Below are 23,573 nucleotides of genomic sequence, written 5' to 3'. Positions count from 1 at the left end.
AGAATACAGAACTTAAAAACAACACTCTATTCAAACAAGAGCACAATGTCAAGGGAAAGGGTGGCTCCTCTACATCTGCAGGAGGGCCTGGCTAAGGTAGGAAGGGCGTGTGTCTGTCCCAAAAAGCCTTTTACTGAGGCTGCTGAAGGATCAGGAGGGGAAGGCCTTGTGAGCAGCGCTGCCAACAGGCCTGAATCTTGATCTGCCCTCTTTCCTTTAGCTATATAGAACCCAGCCGGTGCTAAGCAGTCTCACCCGCTAATTCCTGCAGACCAAACGTGAACAGCTACAAAGGGCTTCAGATGCAGGCACAACAAGGGTTGCCAGCTCTGGGTTGTAAATTCCTGGAGATTTGCGGGGGGGGGGGTGGACCCTGGAGCTGGCGGGGTTTGGGGAGGGGGCACAAAAAGGCATGCTTTCATTCCTTTATATTCTTTACAGTCCGCCTTTCTCATTGCACCTCAAGGCTGAGTATAGAGTGCGAGTCCGTGCAGTCAATTTCAAAGTCATTTCTATAACTAATGGCATAGGGCATACACATGCAAATTTGCAAAGACTGCGAAAATCCAAGACGGGGGAAGAAACGCTGAACCGGAGCATAAGCAATTCTAAGACTGACATACGACACAAGATATAAGCATGAACCACGCCACAGAGCCGCCCGTCCATTTTCTCCAGGGGGACAGATCCCCGGGGCCTGGAGAGGCAGGCGAAGTAGCTCCCCTCGAGACTCTCAGCTCCGCTCTCCCTCCCTCGGCGGTCCTGCCGGGCGCCCGTCCCTTCCCCAGAGGAGGCGAGAACACGCAGGCGCCTCACTCCGTGCGCAGAGAGCCAAGGCGCAGGAGCCGCCCCGCCTCCCCGGCGGCGCTCAGCTGACCCGGGCGATGTGCGGCGGGCGCCTCGCAGTGCGGGGCTGTTTCGCGGGGGGTCTCGGAGGCCGCCTTGGCTGGGGAGGCGCGGGATGGCGCCGGAGGGCCGACGGGCGCTGGCGCTCCTGCTCCTGCTCTCCTTGGCGAGGAGCGGTGGGACGGGGGCGGCCGCCCAGCTGAGCCTGCGGGGCAGCTGGCGGTTGAGCAATGGGAACGGTTCGCTGGTGCTGAGAGGGGATGTCCCGGGGTGCGCCCACACCGCCCTGCTCCGGCAGGGGCTCATCCAGGTACCGGGCTGATGCTCGCTAGACGCCCGAGCCAAACACGAGCCGGTGGCAATCGGGAAGAGACCGTGCCTCTCTCTCTCTTTTTTAAATCTGACGCTAATTTGATAGGAAAACGGATGGGGGGGGGGGAATAGGCTTAACTGTTTTCACACGTGATGGCTAAAAAAAGTGCCTTTTAGCCCAGGACTACTTAGAGTCTTTCTACAGAAGACATCTTACACCGGACGCTCAAGTAAAAGATCTTACCACCCCCCCCCCCTTGTGGATACGCATGCCCCGCTATAGGGAGACAGAGTACGCTTGAATATAAGACCTCACAGAAAGCAAGTTATTTGAGTGTCCTCTCGTAAGATGGCTTGTGTAGAGAGACCTAGAGTTATTTACTTAATTTACGTCCACCTTTTGCCCCAAAGCAGCTTACATTTTTCTCCTGCCCTCCATTTAATCTCACAACAACCCTGTGAGGTAGGTTAGATTGAGAAAGGCAACTTGAAGTTTACTTGGTGGTAATGGAAAGTGCCCAGCAAGTCATAGCTCTGATTTACAGCACCCCCTGCTGGGATTCTCATGACAAGAGCCTGACAGAGGTGGTTTGCCATTGCCTGTTTCTGCGGGCTTCTTTGGCGGTCTCCCATCCAATTACTAACCAAGGCAGACCCTGCTTCGGTTCTGAGATCTGACAAGATCAGGCTGACCTGACCTTAATCCTTCCTTTTCCCACTCCTCCCATCTGACGAAGGGAGCTGCCCTGTGCTAAGTTCACTTGCATGCATGTTGGTTCCCTTGGCTTGGATGCTGCTGGGACGTAGGGTTTTCTGCTTCCCCATAGCCTCCTGATGCTTTCATACACTCCTGGTTTTCCCCATCTTTCCTGTGATGTTCCCCGTGCTGTTTTGGGGAAGATCTCAGCAAAGCTGGTGTGGCACCTGTGTCGATGGAGAAACCTGGATTGTCCCAGTATCAGCTGCACTGGTGCTGTTTCCCTTCCCCTGCAACCATTTCTTCTGCTGCTGGAGGGCTTTAAAAAAATAATAAAATCACAGGTGGAATATCATTGTTTCATAAAGTGTTGTAATACTCTCCCTGCTTCTATGAATTGTCATTTTTTAAAAAAGTTGTTGAGGAAATATGCCTTCCCTCTTATATTAGAGCAACAACAGGGGCTAGAGACTTGGTTTTCAAAAAAACAATGAAGCTGGGGTTCAACAAACCTGATAGAGTGTTCTAATGTTAAAGTAACATGAAAGTATCCTGTCTTTTTATAATACAAACAAACTTTTAACTACAACTAACAGTTTTAACATTAAACAATAAATAATCCAAGTAGACAAACATAGTAAACATTTTGATAACACTTTTCACAAGGTTATCAATGTATGCCAGTTAGTGTCTTCAATAAGATATTAGTGCTTTTGTAGTAACCCACGTTTGGAATTGATAGGTTCATTGGTTCATTGTTGATAAGGAATTCAAGGATAGATAATCATTGTTTAAAAAATTATCATTATATCTTGCTGTTTCTAATTGTGTAATATGATTAGCTAGCTTTTCCATTGTAAAATACTCCCATAAGCGGCTGTACCATGTTGCAATTGATGACGGATTGTTGGATTTCTAGTATAAAAGTGTATAGTTGATGAGTTAAAAAAAAAAGACACGAAAACACCTCCCGTGGCCTGCGGGGTGGGGGAGACTGCTGCTGGGGGACTAGGGTAGGGAAAATGTGCAGGGATCCCACTCAAACCCATCCTAAGTCAAACCTTTGGTCTGTCAAGGTCAGTATTGCCTGCGCAGACCGGCTTTTACTCTCCTGGGTCTCGGGCAGAGGTCTTTCGCATCACCCACTCCCTGGTCCTTCAAACTGTAGATGCCGAGGGTTGAACCTGGGATCTTCTGCGTGCAACGTAAATGTTTTGCCATGGAGCCACAGCCTTTCCCTTAGTCCAGAACAGTGTATGACTCGTCAGAACACATATACCTGCCTCCCCCCCGCCCAGCTCTGTTGCAGTGAGGGAGAACCGCTCAGCAGAGCAAGAGTGCTAGCATGTTCTTGTCCAGTTTCCATTCATTTCAGTGAGCCTCAGGCAGGGGAATGTCCTTCACGGGTGCTCGGTGCCAGCAGGAAGCGGCAATAAGAAATACTCTCAAAGAAGCCTGTCCAAATAGAGGGGAGCAGTGAGTGAACAATCACAGCTGCATGGCCGTCTCTTCCGGGCACACAGCACAATGGTTGCTTAGAGCTGAATGAGCATTAAGTGAAATGTGGTTGTTCAATCATCATTTCTGTTGCACCCCTTCTGCACGTCGGGTTTTCTTGCCCTTGTGCCCCTCTTGCCCAGGATTGTGAAATCAGGCATTAGTTGTGGTAATGTCTGAAGATAATAATGTGATTTGACAATGCTTTTTTGTTTGACTGCTCCAAAGAAACTTACGTATGCATGTTTTCTCTGCATGTAATGGTTCTTGGGAACAGACTCATAAATTTCACTGGAATTGCATGCACCTATTGCTTACAGTGCAATCCTGAACAGCATTATAATACTTTGTAACTCTGGTTAGGATAGCAGACTTTTCAGGGAGGGTATAATCATACATCTGGGGCATGGCACGCTCTGCCAAGAGGGGAGGTCAGGCAGTGGCCTCAGGGAACAGAGTTTGGGGAGTGGCAACCTGTGCCACCTCACCCACCCTGCAACTGAAGCTAATGCTCACTCCGTCTACATTTCCCAGGTGTCTTTAAATGCAGCAGGTCTTGAGGGGTTGGGAAGCCCTGCTGGGCATGAGAGACTTGCCACAGTGTGTTTAAAGATGCCTGGGGAACAAGGAGGAAAGGGGGCATTATGTGCTCTGGCTTAGGGTGGAGCTGTAGGGAGGAGAGGGCAGCAACAGCTGCATGGAGTGCCAGTTTGGTTAAAAACGGCAGGACTCTAATCTGGAGAACCGGGTTTGATTCCCCACTCCTCTGCTTGAAGCCAGCTGGATGACATTGGGTCAGTCACAGCTTCTAGGAGCTCTTTCAGCCCCACCCATCTCAAAGGGTGATTGTCATGAGGATAAACATAACATATTTTGTAAACCACTGTGAGTGGGCATTAAGTTGTCCTGAAGGGCAGTATATAAATCGAATGTTAAGATTATGATTATGAAGTGGAAGCCTAAGGCCATTCCTGCCCAATATTTTAACTGGTTTTTAAAATATTTTTAATTATTTTAATGATGTATTTTTGTTAGTTTTAAGATGTGATTTTATTATGTATGTTTTAATTTATTAACCACCTTGGTGGCCCTTATATGGGATGGAAAGGCTTGGTATAAAATTTTGTAAAATAAAAATAAAACAAGCTGTGCATCTGAAAAAGTGACCTCTCCTTCCCAAAAGCCCCTGCTGAAATAAATGTTGTTAGTTTTCAAGGTGCTGTTGGATTCCTATGCACTTGTACTACAACAGGCTAATCCCTCTGTCAAGCTAAGCTGAAGTTAAACTCCAGTTTGCTACCTTGGGCATGAAGGCATTGTGCCAGGGAGAGCGTGAAAACAACCTCCAGTTGAAAACAAACCTCGATTGCCTCCAGTGTCTGAGTGCATTCAAATTGGAGCTAGGATTCTGAACCAGAGCAGAATCCCATTTTGGGCTGACTCCAGTTCTCCTGCATTCAGACATCACGGGCAAATGGAGTTTGTTTGAAAGCCAGCAACTTCCTGTCAGGCTCAGTGGGCAAAGAGAAGAGTGACAAACGTGCATGGGCACGACTAACACGACACACCCGTTCCTGTCCTTGCAGATTGGAGTTCAATTGACACTTTGCATGAGGCCCAAATGCAGCTTAGATCTTGAGGGAGAAGGGCTCTAGCACAGCCTTCTGGCTGACAAGTCAGGTCTGGACGTGACATTTCATTTGTAGAATGAAATGATTTGAGCATCCTGAAGCAGGGGAACCCCGAGGCACATTTAGCACTTTGGTGAAAACTAAGCCTTACGTATTACAGAAACCAAGTTTCAAGCGGGTAGCCACGTTCGTCTGTATTAGAAGAGCAAGATTTGGTCCGGTAGTGCCTTAAAGACCAATTACATTTCCGGGGACGGTATGAGCTTTCAAGAACCAACGCTCCCTCTTGAAAGCTCATGCCTTGGAAATCTAGTTGTTCTTTAAAGTGCTATAGGACCCGAATCTTCTCTTCTACAGAAACCAAGCAATTAAGGTCGGTGAGCTTGGCAGCTGAATGAGAGCAAAACACAAACCTAGTAATATAATCTATAATAATAAAAGACAATATCTGTTTATCCATCTGAAATTGGCCACCAGCTTTGAGATGATAGCGGGAGTTGCATGAAGGGATTCGGACCCTCCTGGCACACCTTAAGTGTAACCCCACCCACCCTATGCTGTTTGCAGTGGAACCTAAGGTGGTTATGTATGTTTGTGATAGGCCCAACAGAAAACAATGCTACAGGTCTCAAAATTGGCCACCAGTGGAGGAAATTGGAACATCCGCCTGCTATTTGCAATGGAAGCAAACATTGGAAGCTGGGAAGCTGCAGGCAACACTTACAGGGGTGTGTGTGTGGAAAATATCCCCTCTGTTACAAAGCAAAGAGGGTTTAACAACTTCTCTCGCCTATCAGAGCCTAAAGGGGGTGTAGCGGTTAGACTAGATCTAAGAGACCCAAGATCAAATCTCCAGCCTGCCACAGAGAAGCTTGCTGAGTAACCTTGGGCCCATCGCGCATTCTCAGGCTAAAGCACCTCACAGGGTTGTTGTTGTGAGGATGAAACGGGGGGCAGGAGAATGATGTGAGCTGCCTTGGCTCCTCACTGGGGAGAAAGGCAGCACAGGCAGGGAGGATGGGAAATGTTCCCTCTACAGTAGAAAGGGAGTTGAAGAACTTCCCTGAAAAATCAGTACTAGTCTCATACTCATAGTTTCATATGTGGAGGGTTCTTTTAAATATTAAGCATTTGTGGGTCATTTGAATAAAGAAAATGAACTTCAGGAACATGGAAGAAAATATTGGCAAAGTAGAAGCAGAATAATGTGGCTATATTTAAAATCTGCTTGGGTTTTGTGGCTGTTTTTAATGCCTGTGATGTACTAATTTATACCTCTATATACTATTCTGGTTTTTCTCTCTCTTTTTTTTGCAGAGTGTATTAATGCTATTATTAAGTTGTTCAAGGGTAGTGGAAGATATGACTCATAGCTAGTTGGCCAAGCTGAAAATGAAAACTCTAGTTTAAAATGCTCTTTTTTGAGGAATGGGTAGCCAGTGATTTAAGTGGAAGGTTATGATCTGGGTTTTTTGCATAAAGCACCCAAAATGCATATAAAACATTTCTCCGCTTCTACCTTAACCCACAGGGTTCTGAATGCGCCTTAAATACATAGTTAAAAAACCAATACCATTAATAATAAAATTGACATTAAAATACAATACAATAAATACAATAAAATCAACATTAAAATGAACACAAATATTTAAAAGAGATAATCTAACCTATGCAATAGCCTAACAGTGCAATCTCTGCACTCTTAAAGGGTGTAAAGAGTTACACTCTTTGAAGTTTGCTGAAGTCAATGGATTTAGAAATATGTAACTGCCTAAGTTTGCACTGTAATACACACAAATCCAGCAAGCTCGACCTCATCAATAAAAGTGGAATTTAGCTAAAATCAGAAGAAGGCAAAAGCACTTTTAGATCCCACTTGAAAACCAGGACAAATAAACAGATGCTTTCATCTGCAGTCTGAAGCTAAGCAACTTGGTGCATGAGCAGCACCAATCCAGCAGCACAAGCGGTTTGCTGAAATTTTTCCAATGTGATTCTGATGTAGAGAGAGGGCTCAGTGGGGTGCTATGCAAGGACCACCCCCTCCAATCCAACCATAGTCAGATTGCTTGATACGTTACCCTGTTCAGATCCTTCAGAGGGAAGCGAGTTATGGCCTGGAGGCCACATTCAACCTTCAGGAGCTTTTTAACCACAGTGTTCAAGCTAGTTAACAATTGGTCAGGAGCATCTAGTTTGCTGGACTGCAGAATCAGCCAATGAAGAGATGCTCCCCAAAACACGTTAAACTGCACCAGGGCTGAGGGCTGTTATGAGCAGCACAGTGGAGGAGAGGCTGCTTCTTCTGCCTCTAAGGCCACAAGAAGAGCCCTGCTGGGGTTCTGGAAAGCCAACAAATAGGGCATAGAGGCTGATGTTGCCACCTAGCACTGGTATTCAGAGGTTTACGGCCTCTGAATATGGAAGTTTCCTTTAGTTACCATGGGTTGGATCCAGACTAAATTTTCTGATAGTGGAAGTAGGTGGGGATAATTTACAGCAATTCCCTCTACTTGCTGCGAATGCCTGCTTTGCCTCTTCTGCTGTTCCTAGGGACCCTCTGTCCCCCCTGGAGCAGCCATCTCTGTTCGTGGCCATCCCCTGACTGTGAATTCCACAGTTTAATTACTTGTTGACTAAAGAAGTATTTCCTTTTTCTTTTGCCTTCCTATAGGGTGATGGTTCTATTCTAGAAAGAAGAAGAGCTGTCATCCAACTCATCATAGCCTTCAAAAATGGGTTGCCAACCTCCAGGTGGTGGGATCTGTCCTCCTTCCAGAGTTACAACCAATCTCCAGCCTATAGAGATCAGTTCCCCTGGCGTAAATGGAGCTTCAGAGGGTGGACTCTATGGCATCATATCCCTGCTGAGCCCCCTCCCCAGGCTCTTCCCCTGCCCAAGATCTTCAGCTATATCCCAATCCAGAGTTAGCAATCTTATTTCAAAAATAGCGGAGACCTACATGTGCTCCTTGAACTGAAAAATTTGCTAACCTCTACCCTTAAATCTGGTGATGGGGCTAATTAAACAAGACGTGCAGCCCTTCTAATGCATTTCCACGTCTATGGATTGGAACTTAATGGTCCAGCAGCTCTGAACATGTCACATTTCTCTGTGCAGGTAACCCAAAGACAGAACATTTGAGGTCTCCAACCTGTATGCATTAAGTAAATGAAACAAATGTGTTTGTATCTCTTACTCACCGGCTGCTGACAATGGGAGTAGACGCACAACAAACAGAGGCACCCCCAGAACCATAGTCTAAAAAACTCGGTTGACTTAATAAGAATAACAACAATAACAACAACTTTTGATTTATATACCACCCTTCAGGACAATATAATGTCCACTCAGAGCAGTTTACAAAGTATGTCAGTATTATCCCCACAACAAAACACCCTGTGAGGTGGGTGGGGCTGAGAGAGCTCCAGAGAGCTGTGACTAGCCCAAGGTCACCCAGCTGGCTTCAAGCGGAGGAGTGGGGAATCAAACCCGGCTCTCCAGATTAGAGTCCCACGCTCTTAACCACTACACCAAACTGGCTGTTACCTGTTGTACTTCTGCCTTTGGTTGAGCCTTCTCTTCTGGAATTTATATTTATACCCAAGAAAGGAGGAAAACATTATGTATGGACTACTATGTCTGTATTAATGTTACTCACCTTGATTTTGGCCTTCTATTGAGAATTGTATGTATGTGTATTTATTGCTATCTATTTATGAATATTGATCTTAATATTTATTAATATTTATATAGAATGCACTAGTCACGTTTCACTTTAGTATATTTATAAATCAGTATTTATAGTTGTGTTTTTTGACCTCCAGTGTGGTTTCTCCACTGAGTTTTTTGGACAGTTGGAAGTAGAGCAAGCTTTGGACCATGCATGGGGCATGGCGGTCCTGCACTCATTCTGACCCCCAGGGATGGTCTGATTTGGTAATCATATTTACTGCTGGGTCAAAAACACCCACAAATAAGCCCTTAGTTCTCCTTCCCCCAGCTACATACAGTGTTGGTTCTATAAGAAAAGTATATTTTGTTGGAAAGGGGGACATAATAACATTCGATTTATATACCACCCTTCAGGACAACGGCCACTCAGAGCTTTTTACAAAGTGTGTTATTCTCATCTCGACAATTGCTCTGTGAGGTGGATGGGGCTGAGAGAGCTGTAACTGATCCAAAGTCACCCAGCTGGCTTCAAGCAGAGCAATGGGGAATCAAACCTGGTTCTCCATATTAGAGTCCTGCCGCTGTTAATCACTACACCATGTCTATAATGAAAAAATTACATGGTTGTGATTTAGCTGTGGTACTTTGCTCCACGAGAAAAGTCAGGCAATATTTACCATCCAGTTTCCAAACTCTTTCTTAGGGCCTATATATGTCGTCTTGAGAAGCTTATAAGATATCTTAGGAATCAAGACAATGCAAACCATGTCTGGCCCTAATTATTCTGCAGCTTGTAGAAATATGGGAGTAATTTCCCCTCAAGAATACTGTGAATTTCTGCAAATCCAAGTCCTCCTGACAGCCAATGAATTGGCTGCCATTCTAGTCTTCTGTACAACTGAACTGGGCTTTCTCTGCCATAAATGTTCACTCCCCTGTTGTCTGTAATTTTACATACCTTGTTGAAACTTCTCTGCAGCTGCTTCCATAATGGTTGGGCAATGTGCTATGGTTGCACTGTAACAATTATTTGCAACTGGAGTGTTGTGTCTGCACAAGAAAATCCAGTTGTGAAAGATTGGTACGGCAAAACGATAGCACAATATTCAGTGACATGTGGATGCCACTAGTATCACATCTGTGGGGAGGGACTGTGGCTCAGTGGGCAGAGCATCTGCTTTGGGAAAGGAAGGCAGCACAGAAATACCCAGATAAAGAAAGAAATATGCAGTAAGGAAAATCATGTCCCTTGACCCCAGCAACCAGAAGCCAGTAACTGCTGGAACATGGAAGCGAAGACCTGCCGTTTCAAATGCTTCTCCCACCATCATTTCTACCAACTAACAGTGCTTTGCCGTGTTCTGATAGATGCTGCAGTATTTGGCAAAATGTCGTTTATTGTATAAGAAGCCCCTCCTCGAAAAAGCCCCTGTACATTAAGGTGTGTATGTTTGGATATATGTGAGCCATAATTAAACCTGAAATTAGCTGTTTTCTATCAGCAAAGAAATATCTAAAATGACCCTTAACTCCCATGAAATTTCAGGACTATCTATGATTTGTCTCCTGGGCCGATTCCAGACGGCCCCCTGCCTCGCGAAACGTCGCGCGTCGTTGCGCAGAAAACGCGAAATATCGCGTTTTCTCGCGCGAGTTTTGCGCGAATTTCAGGGGTGTTTCAAGTTTTGGGGAGACCCAGGAGCAGAGACAGACAGAGGAACCATGCCCAGATGTCTGCTATTCCACAGTATGCGATCCCTTTAAACACTAAAGGGCCATTATTTTTTATGGGAAGACCTAGCTTCTGAATTCAGCCTTCAAACAGCTGGGAGGTGCTGAAGAGAGACTTGGCCTTGGAGGTTAGGTCTGATGCCCATAGGGAGTAGACTAGGCTTCTGAAGAAAATATGGTCTTTTAAAGTTTAAAGGAATTATGTGACACTGAAAAGCTGAAATCCCGAGGGCATGCTTCCTCTCTCTCTCCCTCCCTACTCTTGCTGCCTGGTGTGTGTGTGGGGGTGGGGGAATCCAAAATTGTTTACAACAACAACAACAACAATTGCGCTTATATATCACCTTTCAGGACAGATTAGAGCCCCACTCAGAGCAGTGAGCAAGGTTAGTGTTATGATTATCCCCGCAGTACAGCCGGGGAGCTGAGTCTGAAAGGAGTGGCTTACCAAGGCCATCTACTGAGCTCATGGCAGCAGTGGGATTTGAACCAGCAAGATGCTGATATTTTTAAAGGCATAGTTTTCAGGGGCTAAAATTCCCAGACCTGAAAACTGCTCTCCAAATTAATTATAATAAAGACTCCTCCAAATTTCAGCATGCCAAAAACCATTCCTTTAAAAAAAAAACTGACCCAAAATTTAAAAGAATTTTTTTTGATGTGCATACGCCTACTGAAGTGCATCTCGGCAAGAATTAAAATATGTGATAGATTTCAGCTGTACGTTGCTTTGGAAACCAATACAGACTGAATATTGGGGTGTAAATACATCTAACACACAAACTTGTCCCATCAAAAAGCAAGTACTGCAGGGTTCAGGGTTCTGAAATGTGCTGGCTGGGCCTGTCTTGAAATAATAGTCTGGTATGCCTGTTTTCTGTTTGTGACCCAAAGCAGCCCGCGTTGTTTAGGCTGACCAGTTTTGAAGGGGGATTGTTTCTCTTTCCTGTGGTACGGATTTAGGCTAGATGTCGTTTTAGCTCCTGCTAGGCTGGTGATCTTGCTGTCTAAAATGGTGTTTTGCAGACATCTGTTAACTGAGTCTTGCTGTTTGGGGGGATTTAAACTGTAGATATATCGTCATAGAAAGATGAGAATGAAGGCATGCCCAGAGCAGTGACACATACAGAGTTGCATTGGGTGATTTGTTCTGAGGGCAAGCATTTCTGGTGCATCTCTGCATGGGGTGTGAGTAGATCAATGAATCACTCCTGATACAGGGACAGAGTAGAATAACAGCCTTCGTAGGAGCCTGACTGCATGCAGACATGACCAGAGTTTCACAGTAGCCAGCAATTATTTAATTTATTCCTCATGACACCCTGTTGGGAGAATGACTGTTGTCAAAGTCCTCAAAATCAAGACTGGCTTAAGCAATTCCCCCACCCTTTCAGTTGTCCCTGAGCAAAGCAAGCACTGCTAAACCCACATATTTTTTCGGTTTTCCAGGAATGATTCCTGTTTTTTTATCCCTGCCCTAGGGAAATCCCTGTCCATATTTTGTCCTGATTTTTGTCTTTGGGAGATAGCTTGTTAAATTTTAAGTGGGGAAGTGGATATCTGATGGGTTTGTATGCTATGGTTCCTTTCCACCATGTCTTCCTTCACCAAAGAAAGACGTCCCTCGGGAAGGAAAGACTTCTCCATCAGAGGAAACGTTTCTTGATTAGGAAAAGTCATTCTCTGCTGAAGGAAGTATTCCTCCCTTGAAGGGACACTTAGCAGAAGAGAGTCAGAGGCTCCAGTATAACAGAAAGAAGTCACGAGCTCCAACCACTTACTGGTATTGCTTTGAAGTGCTGGCAACGTGGGACAATTACAACCACCACCCTAATGTGTATTTAACCTCAGTGACAAACATTTTCTTGGATTTTCAAACAACCTAAGGTTGTCTGTTGTGGAAGAAAGGAATGCAGCATAAAGCACACAAGAGTAAATGTGTAATGGGATTGGGGGGGGGGAGATCAGGCAGTAATCTCTGGTATGATCAGGGAGGGGTGTTATGAATATGTTCCTGTTTTCGTTTGTGACATCTTGGAGCCTACGAAACTGTACTAGATGCAACTTAATTAAAGATTAACCTGCTATGCAGATGACACATCAGTTGCTCTGAAAATGCCTCTTAGAGAAGCCGCTGCAGAAAGTGATTCCTGCCTCCTTATTTGCTACAGGAGCTCTAAATATTCCTGCCAGAGTTTATATTTAGCACTGGCTTACTAAAATATGCATTACACACACATATAAGGGTTGGCTAAAGGTTTGGTCGGGTTCCCCTCCCCTCCTATTCAAATGCCAGGTTATCTCTATGAAATGCTGTCAGCGGAGGGAAAAAAAATGGTGCCGTCTTGCTTTCATAGGACTGTACTCTTCTCATTTCAAACACTGGCTTAATGAAGATAAACTCCGAGGGTCAACTAAGTGTGTATTCCTTCAAGGGCTTCTTTATTCATGCTCTGCCTGGGCAGTGATAAGAGAATTAACTCTTGATTGTTTAATACTTGCTTTCTAGATTCCTCTTCTAAGAGAATGGGGGGAGGTGTGGATGGGAGGGGAGAGAGAAACGAGCATAGAAGTCATGCCACAGAAATGCCGAAGGGTTTCATGGGCAGGATGAGACAGGCTTGGTACATGCTCAGTAAAGTCTCTTGCCAATAATAGAGACATTGCATTTGGATCACGTTATATTGCAAGGGGAAGATTTTATCAATGAATTAAGCACTTGTACATAGATCACTGATACCTGGTTCAGTCTAGGAAGATCAGCAGATAGCTAATTTGTGAAAGGCTTGCGCTCACTATGGTGATTCTGTAGCTCTGGTTGGTGACTAATTTTTAACCAGGACTGGATTTTCAATCGAGCAAGGTCCAGAGGACCAGTAACAACGTTTATTATACATTCCACATAAGACGAGTCACATTAAAAAGGGGCTCTGGAACCCTTTTTGTCATTGTGAGAATAGCAGCAGAGACTTCAGAAAAATAATCCCATTTGTATGTGACTCGACTCCCATATAGGAGTTATATCTGAACCAGCAAACTATGGTTGTTCTTGTTCCCCAAACAAGGATCGAAAATGGTGATCAAACTTTGGCTTCTAATTCCGGTTTGGAAGGGAAGCAGAAACCATAGTTTTCATTTCAAATGTAATATCAGAGCAAATCAGAATGTGCAAAGGCAAGAAAGAAAGCACAAAACTGAGGTTTGTTTCCATAAGCTGAGACTGTAGTTTGGTATTATATGGGATGTGAACTGCATTTCTCTTGTTTAATGGAAAAAGCAATATCAGTTTCAGGATATGGAGACAATGATGGAGACAAGAAAAGAGCAGAGCTTGACATCACTGGTGAAAATAGTGCAAGTGGATTATACACTAATGAAAATTATGACAAAACTATGTCAATTCAACCCAAATCTAAGTATGTTTATTTCTCAAAAGATCCTGCTTTTCAGCAAAAGTGCCTCAAAGCAGCTTACAGTCACATAAACATATAATAAAAACAGGTGAGTCAAATTCTACATAATTTGCAATGTATGAATATAAAAAGATATTTTCTTGGGGAAAGTAGTGGATCAATTAAAAAAACTAAAAATTAAAAAACACAATTGTGTGAATCTTGAATGTGCTGCCTAACAGATGCTGTATTGGAGCAAGATCCGAGGGTCCTTTTCTGTTTTGTGGCTACAGTGGAAGAGTTGAAACTTCAGGGTGAAGGCAGCCGTGCTGACCTCCTAAAGGCATAAATTGCTTTCTAAATCCCAGTGTTCTAGCACTGCACTCACAGCTGTGTTTTATGTTTGTTGCTTTGAATAAGCAAACTTTTTGTTTCTTTTGTGTGGCCAATCAATAGGATCCTTATTATAGATTTAATGATCTGGCCTACAGATGGATCGCCTTGGATAACTGGACCTATAGCAGAGAATTCCAAACGCCTTTCGATGTCAGGTATGAGAAGAAAATTTTGTGAATATTGTTAGCTGCCCTGAGCCCATTTGTGGAGCGAGTGGGGTATAAATCAAATCAAATAAAAAATAATAAATAAATTACAATAGTACCACTTGGTGACACTTCTCGGCTTTTAGGGCTGTCTTATGATGTGGTGCTGGCATAACTGGGCTCACAGTGAAACCCAAAGCAGAATTACTCCAGTCTAAGCCCATTGAGTAACTCTTCTTAGGATTACATGGTCAGTCATGTGATCCTTCCCACATGCATGAATGGTTTCCTCTTAATTGCGGAGCTTATTGTGTTGCACTGTGGGATCTGCACTGTTCTTTTTGCCTGCCATTTTTAGTTCAGCCCACAATTTGCAACGCCATTCCTAACCCTAATTTTGGATGGTGTTGGTAAATAAAATGGACTTCAATATCTTTTAAAAGGCAGCCAAAGAAAAGTATTTGGTTTTACTGAGAAGATTGTTCCTCAGGTAGGAACCACTACTGGGAATGGCAGCTTTGTGACTTTTATTTGCAATCATAAAAAGTTAATTGAAAACACAAGTTTATTGGTTCTCATGTTGTTCAGAGCAAGTAGGGTGCAAGTGTGGCTGGAAACAGAAATAAGTGAAAAGGCAGAGAAAATAACCAGTACACCACTGAGGGGAGGTGAAGCAGATCAGGCAAAGATTAAATTAATTGGGAGGTTACGTGGAAAGAGGTTGCATGCCAAGTAGGCCTCCCATTTATGCAACCGGGGTAGGAAGTTACCAGCCCCCACCCTAACGAATTAAGAAACGGGAGAAAAAATGGCTTCCATATAATGACTCTTGGAATTATCCCTAGTCTTTATGGTAAAGATCATAGAGACTAGGGGGATAGCCTAGAATATCACTCAGAAATATCATATCCCCCCAAACTCTGCCCTTCCCAGGCACCACCCTCAGAATCTCCTGGCATTTGCTGAGGCACTGTTGGGATCCCTAATCCTGAGTCATGTTACCAGCATGGCACAGCCACAGGCTATAGCAAAATTATGAATGAACGGATTCTTACTCTTCTCACCTCTTTATACTTCAGAAATTCCTGTGGTATAGTTGGATAAACACAGAGTAAACCATTTGGCTGTGTCATGGCTCTTAATAAAATGCTTTCAAGTCTTTTTCCATTTTTAAAAAGGCTTCTGAATTATACATTAGTCATATACATCTTGAAAATTGATATGAGACATGTAAGCAAAATCTGATCTTTGTGTGTGTGATGTAAACCTTCCTGATCCATGTTGGTTGTCTCTTTAGAGGTGACATGATTACATTAATATTTTCAGAGCAGTAGAAATAGATGCTAAGTAAGGCTTTCAGAGACTGGCACACTTAACACTGCAAAATGTGATCCGCAAATTGGAAACCAGTTTCAGGAATGTTGTGTGCTTTCTCTCAGGCCCTCTTCCGTGCCTGGCGTGAGTTTCCCGTCTCTTACCTTGTCTGACTTGGCCATGTTTCAGCATTATATCTGCACCGATGCTACAACCAACGATAGTTCATCTGGTTTCCCATATTAAACAGAATTTGCAAACCAGATCCTCATTTCAAATTCTGTCCAAATAGGAATTCTGGTTCTTGTTAACCATGGTTAGTGTCAGTATCAGTGTACGGATACAATACAGTTAAGGCATTCAGAACTAGGGAGGGGAAAGGAGGAAATTCACATTCCTGGTGCTGGCTCCAGATTTGCAAATTAAAGCGTTTAGGGAATCAGCCTGGGACCAGATCACTAATGAAAATTCCATGGATAATTAATTTAGGACACTCCACTAATGTTTTATTCCTCTTCTCTTTCTGTAGCATATGGAAGAAAGTGAGTTTGATTTTTGAAGGAGTGGATACAGTTGCTGAGATTGTGGTCAATAACATCACTGTTGGAAGGACAAACAACATGTTCAATAGATATGTGAGCGCCACCTTTTTATATTTTAAAGGGATTTCCATAAGTGGGCATATAGCAAAAGACTTTGATGATCTTGGGTTTGTCTTCCACTCCCAATTTTGGTGGTTGTTTCTACATTGGACACCCGGAGGACACTCTGATCAGGGGACAAACAGCTGTTGGTGGTCCCTGGCCCCAAGGAGGCCCGCCTAGCCTCGACTAAAGCCAGGGCCCTTTCGGTCCTGGCTCCCACCTGGTGGAACGCTCTGTCTGCTGAAATCAGAGCCCAGCAAGACCTACTATCTTTTTGCCGGGCCTGCAAAACAGAGTTGTTCCGCCAGGCATATGGCTGAGGCTGGGCTTCCACCGGCCTTAAAAAAAGGGGTGTATGAATCTTAACCCTCCCTGTGAAGGCTGTCCACCATCCTGTTTTAAATGTGTTGTTTTTAATGTACATGAATTTTTTAATTTTATTTTTAATATGTTGTTATCTGCCCTGAGCCTGCTCATGGGGAGGGCAAAATAAAAATCTGAAATAAAAAAATAAAATAAATAAATAAATTGCCAGAAGCTGTGTGACTCTGCATATTGATTTGTAGTCCCATAGTATTTAGGGGATGATTCATTAGAGTAGCCTACAGTCACATGCAAATCTTTTATAAAATCAAAAGTTTGCATAGTGTTGTCCGCATAAGGTTGCATGGATACCGAAGACTGAAAGCAAACCAGTGAGGTTAGACAGCACTGGCAGCACTGGCCTATGGACATGTCACAGCCAGGGCAAGAATGGCCGTGGTTGCTGGGCTTTCATTTCCTGTGCCTTCACAGAGGCCTCTAGTGGTTGAGGCTGGCAAAACATGGCTCCTGTATCAGGCCATTTCCCACTGTCCTCCAGACGTGTTCGCCAGTGCACAGGACCACCACTTTCTTCCTGCCTCCTTGGGAACAACCTGGTGGAATAGCCAGGTTTAGAACACGTTTAGATCACGTCTACTCAGCTGGAGGCCCACCAGCCTTTTATTGTAGCTTGCCAGATGCTTGATAACCATCCTGTATTTGCAGTTCTGGGGCAGCAGACCCAGAAGGTCCATTGATCCCCTTAAATCCTCTCTTCTCCCCTACATGGCTAATAAGTTGTGTTCAGCTTGGTGGCTGTCAGTTGTGCAGATCTAGTAGAAAGCTGTGTGTGCTGCTCAGATGCTTCCCTCGCTTGCATTCATTGCTCCTGGGAACAGTTTGGCTGCAGGAACGAGGCCATGCAACCTGCAATCTGATGGAGCTCAGCTTTGTTGGCTTCTAGAGTCTTTAAAGTACGTTTAGGGGCTTCGGGGATGTTCAAAATTGGCCGTATTGGAGATTTGGGAGCTCCCATTGGAGCTCTTTTTTGCAAGTAAAGAAAATAATGTCTGTACAATACATACCTGAACTGGCACATAGCAAATGCTGCATGTCAGAGTGATTAATGTATCATGTCTATAACTGATACTTTTCTTGTCCCTCATACAGAGCTTTGATATTACTAACGTGATCAAAGAGGCCAATGCCATTCAAGTTCATTTCTTATCTGCAGTTTGGTATGCTGCAGAGCAGAGTAAAATTCACCAAGCATATCAAGTGCCTCCAGAATGCCCTCCGCCAGTACAGAAAGGAGAATGCCATGTTAATTTCATCAGAAAGGTAATAGCTGTGCGTCTGCAAATGGGAAACTCTATAAAGTCCGAAATTCAGATGTAATGGTGATCACACTAATTTGGTGATTTAGTTTGGCAAGTTCAGCAGGAATAAATATTACTAACTTGACAGAATACTGTTGAAAAGCTCAAAACGCTGACAATGTTTAAAAAGAAATAGAACCCGGAAAGTAGAAACAAATAGTTCAGGCACAAACAGGTGGGATATGGATAAAGCTGAGCAGGCACTGCAGATTCACATAAGTTACCTGCAGGTTCCTGCATCAAGAGATAAGCAGAGAGAAACCAGAGAGTGCTTGCTTAAAATATTTCTATACTGTTTCCCCCTACTCTTAGAATAATGTTAACCCTGCCTCCATAAAACAGACAACCGGTCAAAACACTCACTTATTAATCCAGTAAATAAATCAGAATGCAAGATAGCCAAGGAAACCTAAATGCCAGCTGGGAAAAAGAAAGATCTTGTATCCCTGGCAGAAATTCAGGAGGGATGCTGCTTCTTGCATGTCCTCAGGGAGGTGATTCCAGTGTGAGAGAGTAGCATGAAGAAAGGCCTGCTTTTTAAAAAGCTATGATTCCATCAACAGGCTCTTCGTTCCCATTGAGGGGAGACTGAGGGTTCCATGGGTATGAGGGTTCCATGTCATGAAGGGATTCAAAGGCTAAAGTCAGCCTTTTGAACTGAGCACCTTGAATTGAGTGGCAGTGTTGCATAGCGGTTAGAGTGTTGAAATAGGCTTTAAGGTGGTGGTTCCCAACCTTTTTGGTATGATGACACAAAAGACCAAATTTACTTCGTATGGTTGCCTCAAGAGACTAAGAAGGTGTTGTGTGTGTGTGTGTGTGTGGTGGTGGGGGTTACTGGGTTGAGGAGATGTGGGAAGATGGCAGATGTTAGCAAAGAGGTGGGTGGCAAGTGATTTGGTGAAGGACATTTCCCACAGCAGGCCGAGGACAGTGAGACATTGCAGAGGGCTGGGCACGAGGTTGGGCTGCTGAAGGAGCAGTGCCAAGACACAAAACTGCGCTTGCAGACGCCTCTTTCTCTCCCTCTTGTTTTTCCACGCACTGAACAGCTCCAACCCAGGCCTTTTTAGCATGGACAATTTTTGCCACTTTTGGCCCCGTACCTCTTCAGGTTTTTTTTCCAAATTCTGGACGCTTAACTCCCCCTTCAGTTTCCCATGGGGCATTTCAAGGGTTCTCTTCCAGAGAGAAGAGTGCAGGCAAAAAATTTGGGAAAGAACCCTTGAAACGGCGCATAGAAATCTGAAGGGGGAATTAGGCATCTGGAATTCGGAAGCAAACCTGAAGAGGTACGGGGCCAAAAGTGGTAAAAATCACTTGGGCAAAAAAGGACCTACTCTCCAGCCTTCCTCCCCCTTCTTCCACTTACTGTTGTAACGTTGTTGTAACTAGTTGCCAGACAGCTTCCCCCCCCCCTCATTCCCCTCATGTCATAAAGTTAGGCAAGACTGGGAGAAGCTGGCAAGGAAGGACAGGGGAGAAGGAGAAGGGTGCAAAGGGTAGGAGCCGCCTTTAGGGATGCGACCCACTTCCAGAGGCTTTGCAATTCATTTTTGGGTCCCAGCTCATGGGTCGGGAGACAGTGATCTAGGAGACCCCAGGTTTTCCCAGTCTGTCGTGGAAGCTTGCTGGGTGACCTCAGGCCAGTCAGACACTTTCAGTCTAACCCACCTCACAGGGGGTTGTGACAATAAAATGGAGGAGAGGAGAATTATGTCAGCTGCTTTGGAGCCTCACTGTGGAGAAAGGCGGGCTATAAATGAAGGAAATAAACTCGGAAACAAATTCACAACCAGTGTAGCTCTTGCAGAGCTGGTTGCTTGACAGAGCTGGGCAACCACACCAAATGAAGGTTCTCAGTGCTTGCCCAGTGCAGCTCACATAAAGTGTGTTGCGCTGTTCAAGCCTGGAAGTTATAAGAGATGGATCAGCATGTTCAGACCTGCTTAGAAGGGCAAAGAGCCTATGCGCTAGATGGATATGGGGAAAGACGTGTCCAGCAATAGCTCTCACCTGGTTTTCCAAGAACGGCCCTGGGCTTTCCCCTCAGTCAGAGAGGACAACAACCACACCGTCTATCGCAGGAAAACCCATCTGTGCCAGAACACCAGCAGACCCTACTGCCATCATGAGCAGCAGCAGTTCTGAGAAAAGAGAGCATCTTCTTCCAGGGTTGAAAACATCCTGGTCAAGCAACCACGTGTGTATGTGCCTTTACTCATGCGCCAAACTACTTACTTTGTGCAGCCCTGACAGTTTCTGGGAAGCATTACCTAGTAAGAAACCACCTCTCATTAAGCTGCCGTAAAGAGTGGCTGGATCTCTTTGAACATATTGTCGGCTAGTTTTAGAAACCACAAAAACTAGGGACTACAACATAATTAAAAACACCATTGAATTTTATCCTTAACAACATTCAACTTAGGGCTGGGAGATCTGTGAGCTCAGTATTTCTTTATACCTAGCTAGCAGCTGAGTGGAACCACAGTTTGGACTAGAACCACAATGTGTGTATATGTGTCTTATTTCCCTCCCAGGACAAATAAAAGTGTGTGTGTGTGTGGTTGTGTGTGTGTGTGCATGGAATCAGTTTCAAACAGTGAATCTATAAAACGGGCTTACGTTCCCCCACATACTGTGGCCCAAACTGGGACTGCGTGACTGCTGTTTCTGTGTTTTCCCCCTCTGGGAAGATGTGGTCATAGATCTTTCAGTGGCTCCTCTGGTTGGACCCTTTGAGTAAATGATACTGGGGATAGCTTCAGGGGTTCATTGATTTGCATCCAAATACATATATAGCCCTTATACTGTTCCTGACCCTTATGGGTTCTGTGGGCTCCAGTGGGGAATTGACAGGAAACTTGAGAAAATTTTCTTAACTGCATGGTTGGATACAGGCGAGTGTCCTGTCTCTGCCATCACCCCTACATCTCTTGGAGATGATGTTCCCTGTAAGACAGAGGAAGAGATCCCTGAAATTCAGCACATAAAATTTGGAAAGGAACTTCTTTTGATTTATAGCATAACTGCTGCAGTCGAAGTAGATATCACAGTAAGCTGTGAAAAAGGCAACTATTTTTGTTAAAATGGTTAATTAAAACATGGTGGGTCATCTTGGTGCTCCGGAATCCATATGTTGCTTCTCCTGTGTTGATAGAAATCAGCGTGAGGGAGAAAACAACTTGAACAGCTGTAGGCCTATTTTTGGAGCAGAGATGCTGGGAAAGTTGCTTTTCTAAAGTGCCGGGCTGTATGTTTTAAGTATGAGGGAAAATACCTCCTTTAAAAAAGATTTTGTGTCTTGATGGAATGATGTGAGCATGCCTGCATACTGATTAAGCTGTTTCCTAAAGAGGATTTATTTTCCATTTTTTCCCATTGGGAGGTCAAGGCAGCACTCATGAAGCTAAGCAGCAAATGAAGAAATGTCACTTAGTGGTGGATGCAGTGGAGGGGATCCATTGTTTGGTGTGTTGGACCTCAACCTGTGGGACAGGTCCCCTCAGTTGTCAATTGGACACCTGATGGTAATGGAGAGGGTAGGATCCTGAGGCATGTGGAGCTTTCTCTTCCACCAGCCAAGATCGGGATGGGATAAATGTCATCCGTCAAAGGATTCAGCAATTCACGTGGTATTTGAAAGGATGACAGCATCCCCATGGCCCATTGTTTTGTTCTGGTCTGGGAAAAAAGAAACACAAGAAGAGCTGCAGCTTTATTCTAATGAGAATTTGCCGTGTGCTTAGTTTTAGGGCTCATGTACACATGCCAGACTGAGGTGGGAATGAGATGGTAAACTGTTGAGGTAGTAGAATGGATTGTACCATGTCAGACAGCAGGTGGGGGATCAGATTTTGGAAGGGTTCCACTGGATTAAAAACTCCCTGCAAGTAGAAAACCAGAAGCTTTCTTCCTGCTGTGTTAGTTTTCTGTCTGCATGGAGTTTTGTATGTGAAAATGCATTTTGAACTGGAATCCATACTCGGTAGCAGTGGGAACCATTCTGTTGCCTCATTCTTCTTCGTATGTAAACCAGCCCCTGCGTGGGTGCCAGGAACCTTCTACATGTTACAGCAACTTCTGGGGTACCTCTTTTTAGTTGCTTCATCATTTGGCACTACAGCGCTACAGTTGATCCAACCATCAACAAGTGCTGCAGAATGGGACATTCCCATGTCTGTCTCCTGCTGTAGCTCACTGAGCACCCTTCCCAACTTAGTTTCTAAGGCTCAGTGGACCCTCAGGAACCGCATCAATGGCAAAGTAGAGGTCTGCCGTGAGAGGGCAGAAATGGCAGAAACCTCTGCCCCCTGTTCCACAACTGGAAATGCCCTTCCATTGGAAGGGCTGCAGCGCTGGGCACAGGCCAGTAACTTTTAAAAGGCTGTTACTATGGGAACAAGGATAATCGTACACACACAACTGCCTTTCAGTTGGAATGTCTGTTTCAGGCTGAGTGTGGGCCTCGTGAGGCTGTGGCCCATTAAAGACTATACAATAGCAGTGCAAGATGAACCCACTGAAAAATAGCTGCCATGATGCTGCAGGAGACGTCCTCTCCTTTCCTCTACTCATGTCAATGTAGAACAAGCACTCTGATCCGCAGATCCTTGTTTGGAACAACGGGAGATTAGTTACATGTGGCTGCACCTGAGTATGCCCATGCTCTTAACTTGCAGAACAGATTATTTGTGTTAGGTTAGGAAGTTTACCATTAGAGTCCAACATCAAAAATATTGAAAAAGACTGGTTTTGTGGCGCTTGTTATTGTGAGAGCAATGAAAAAAGGATGTGACTAATAGCCTCTGTACGTGATATCACTAGACTGTAATGTGGCCAATGCCTAGGACGTAAGCACCTTGCAGCTTTAGCTAATTTATCATAGGGGGCCAAGATGTGCCCTCAGCTCCTTCTCTCCTCTGTGCATATCACCACTGGTATGGCTGTAGAGGTGCAGCCACATAGTTATGCAAAGTCAATATTTTATTTAAAAAATTTTTTTTTAAGTGTTGCTTTTCTGAGATGACAAAATGCAGAAAAATTTGTTCCAGGACATCAAGAGTAAAAATAAAAATAAAACCAGTACTAACAAGATAAATGAAATTAAATGCAATAAGAATCTACAGTTTTAGGTGGGTAGCCTTGTTGGTCTGCAGTAGACGAGCAAGATTTGAGTCCAGTAGCATCTTGAAGATCAACAAGATTTCCAGAGCTTAAGCTTTCAAGATTCAGAAGCTCTCTGTCTGAAGAAAGGAAGCTTTGACTCTCCGAAGCTTATTCCCTGGAAATCTTTTTTGTCTGTAATGTGCTGTTGGACTTGAATCTTGCTCAACCTCGACAGGAATTTCATTGAGCAATTTCTAGGGCTATGTGTGGAAAACTTTTCCTTATAGTATTTAAGGTTTGATTTACATGTTCATTTTTGAAGTCATAAAGTCTGCACATGCAGACCCTATGACTTAATTTTCCGATGGAGAACATGGTAAAATTGCTGTGTTCAGGTGTAACAACTTGAAATTGTGTGAACCACTGCCTTTTTGTCCTCTTAACTATAACTCTGTGGCTTGTCAGTTCCCCATTGGTAGCAGTAAAGTAAAAAGATCTTC

General features: G+C 44.3%; 1 protein-coding gene across 1 annotated transcript in view; it reads left to right on the top strand.

Annotated features, from left to right (window-relative positions):
* Positions 1-887: 887 nt before the first annotated feature.
* The window catches only part of MANBA (mannosidase beta), a 62,702-nt gene continuing 40,016 nt past the window's right edge, over positions 888-23,573 (top strand). Inside the window, exons 1-4 of the mRNA XM_054990433.1 lie at positions 888-1,156; positions 14,239-14,333; positions 16,168-16,273; positions 17,756-17,926. Coding sequence (XP_054846408.1) covers positions 962-1,156; positions 14,239-14,333; positions 16,168-16,273; positions 17,756-17,926 — 567 coding nt within the window. The 5' untranslated portion in view covers positions 888-961. The remainder of the gene's footprint in view (positions 1,157-14,238; positions 14,334-16,167; positions 16,274-17,755; positions 17,927-23,573) is intronic.

The sequence above is a fragment of the Eublepharis macularius genome, chromosome 10 (genome assembly GCF_028583425.1).
Source record: "Eublepharis macularius isolate TG4126 chromosome 10, MPM_Emac_v1.0, whole genome shotgun sequence".
NCBI classification, from domain to species: Eukaryota; Metazoa; Chordata; class Lepidosauria; order Squamata; family Eublepharidae; genus Eublepharis; species Eublepharis macularius.
This window is presented reverse-complemented; position numbering and strand designations above follow the sequence as displayed.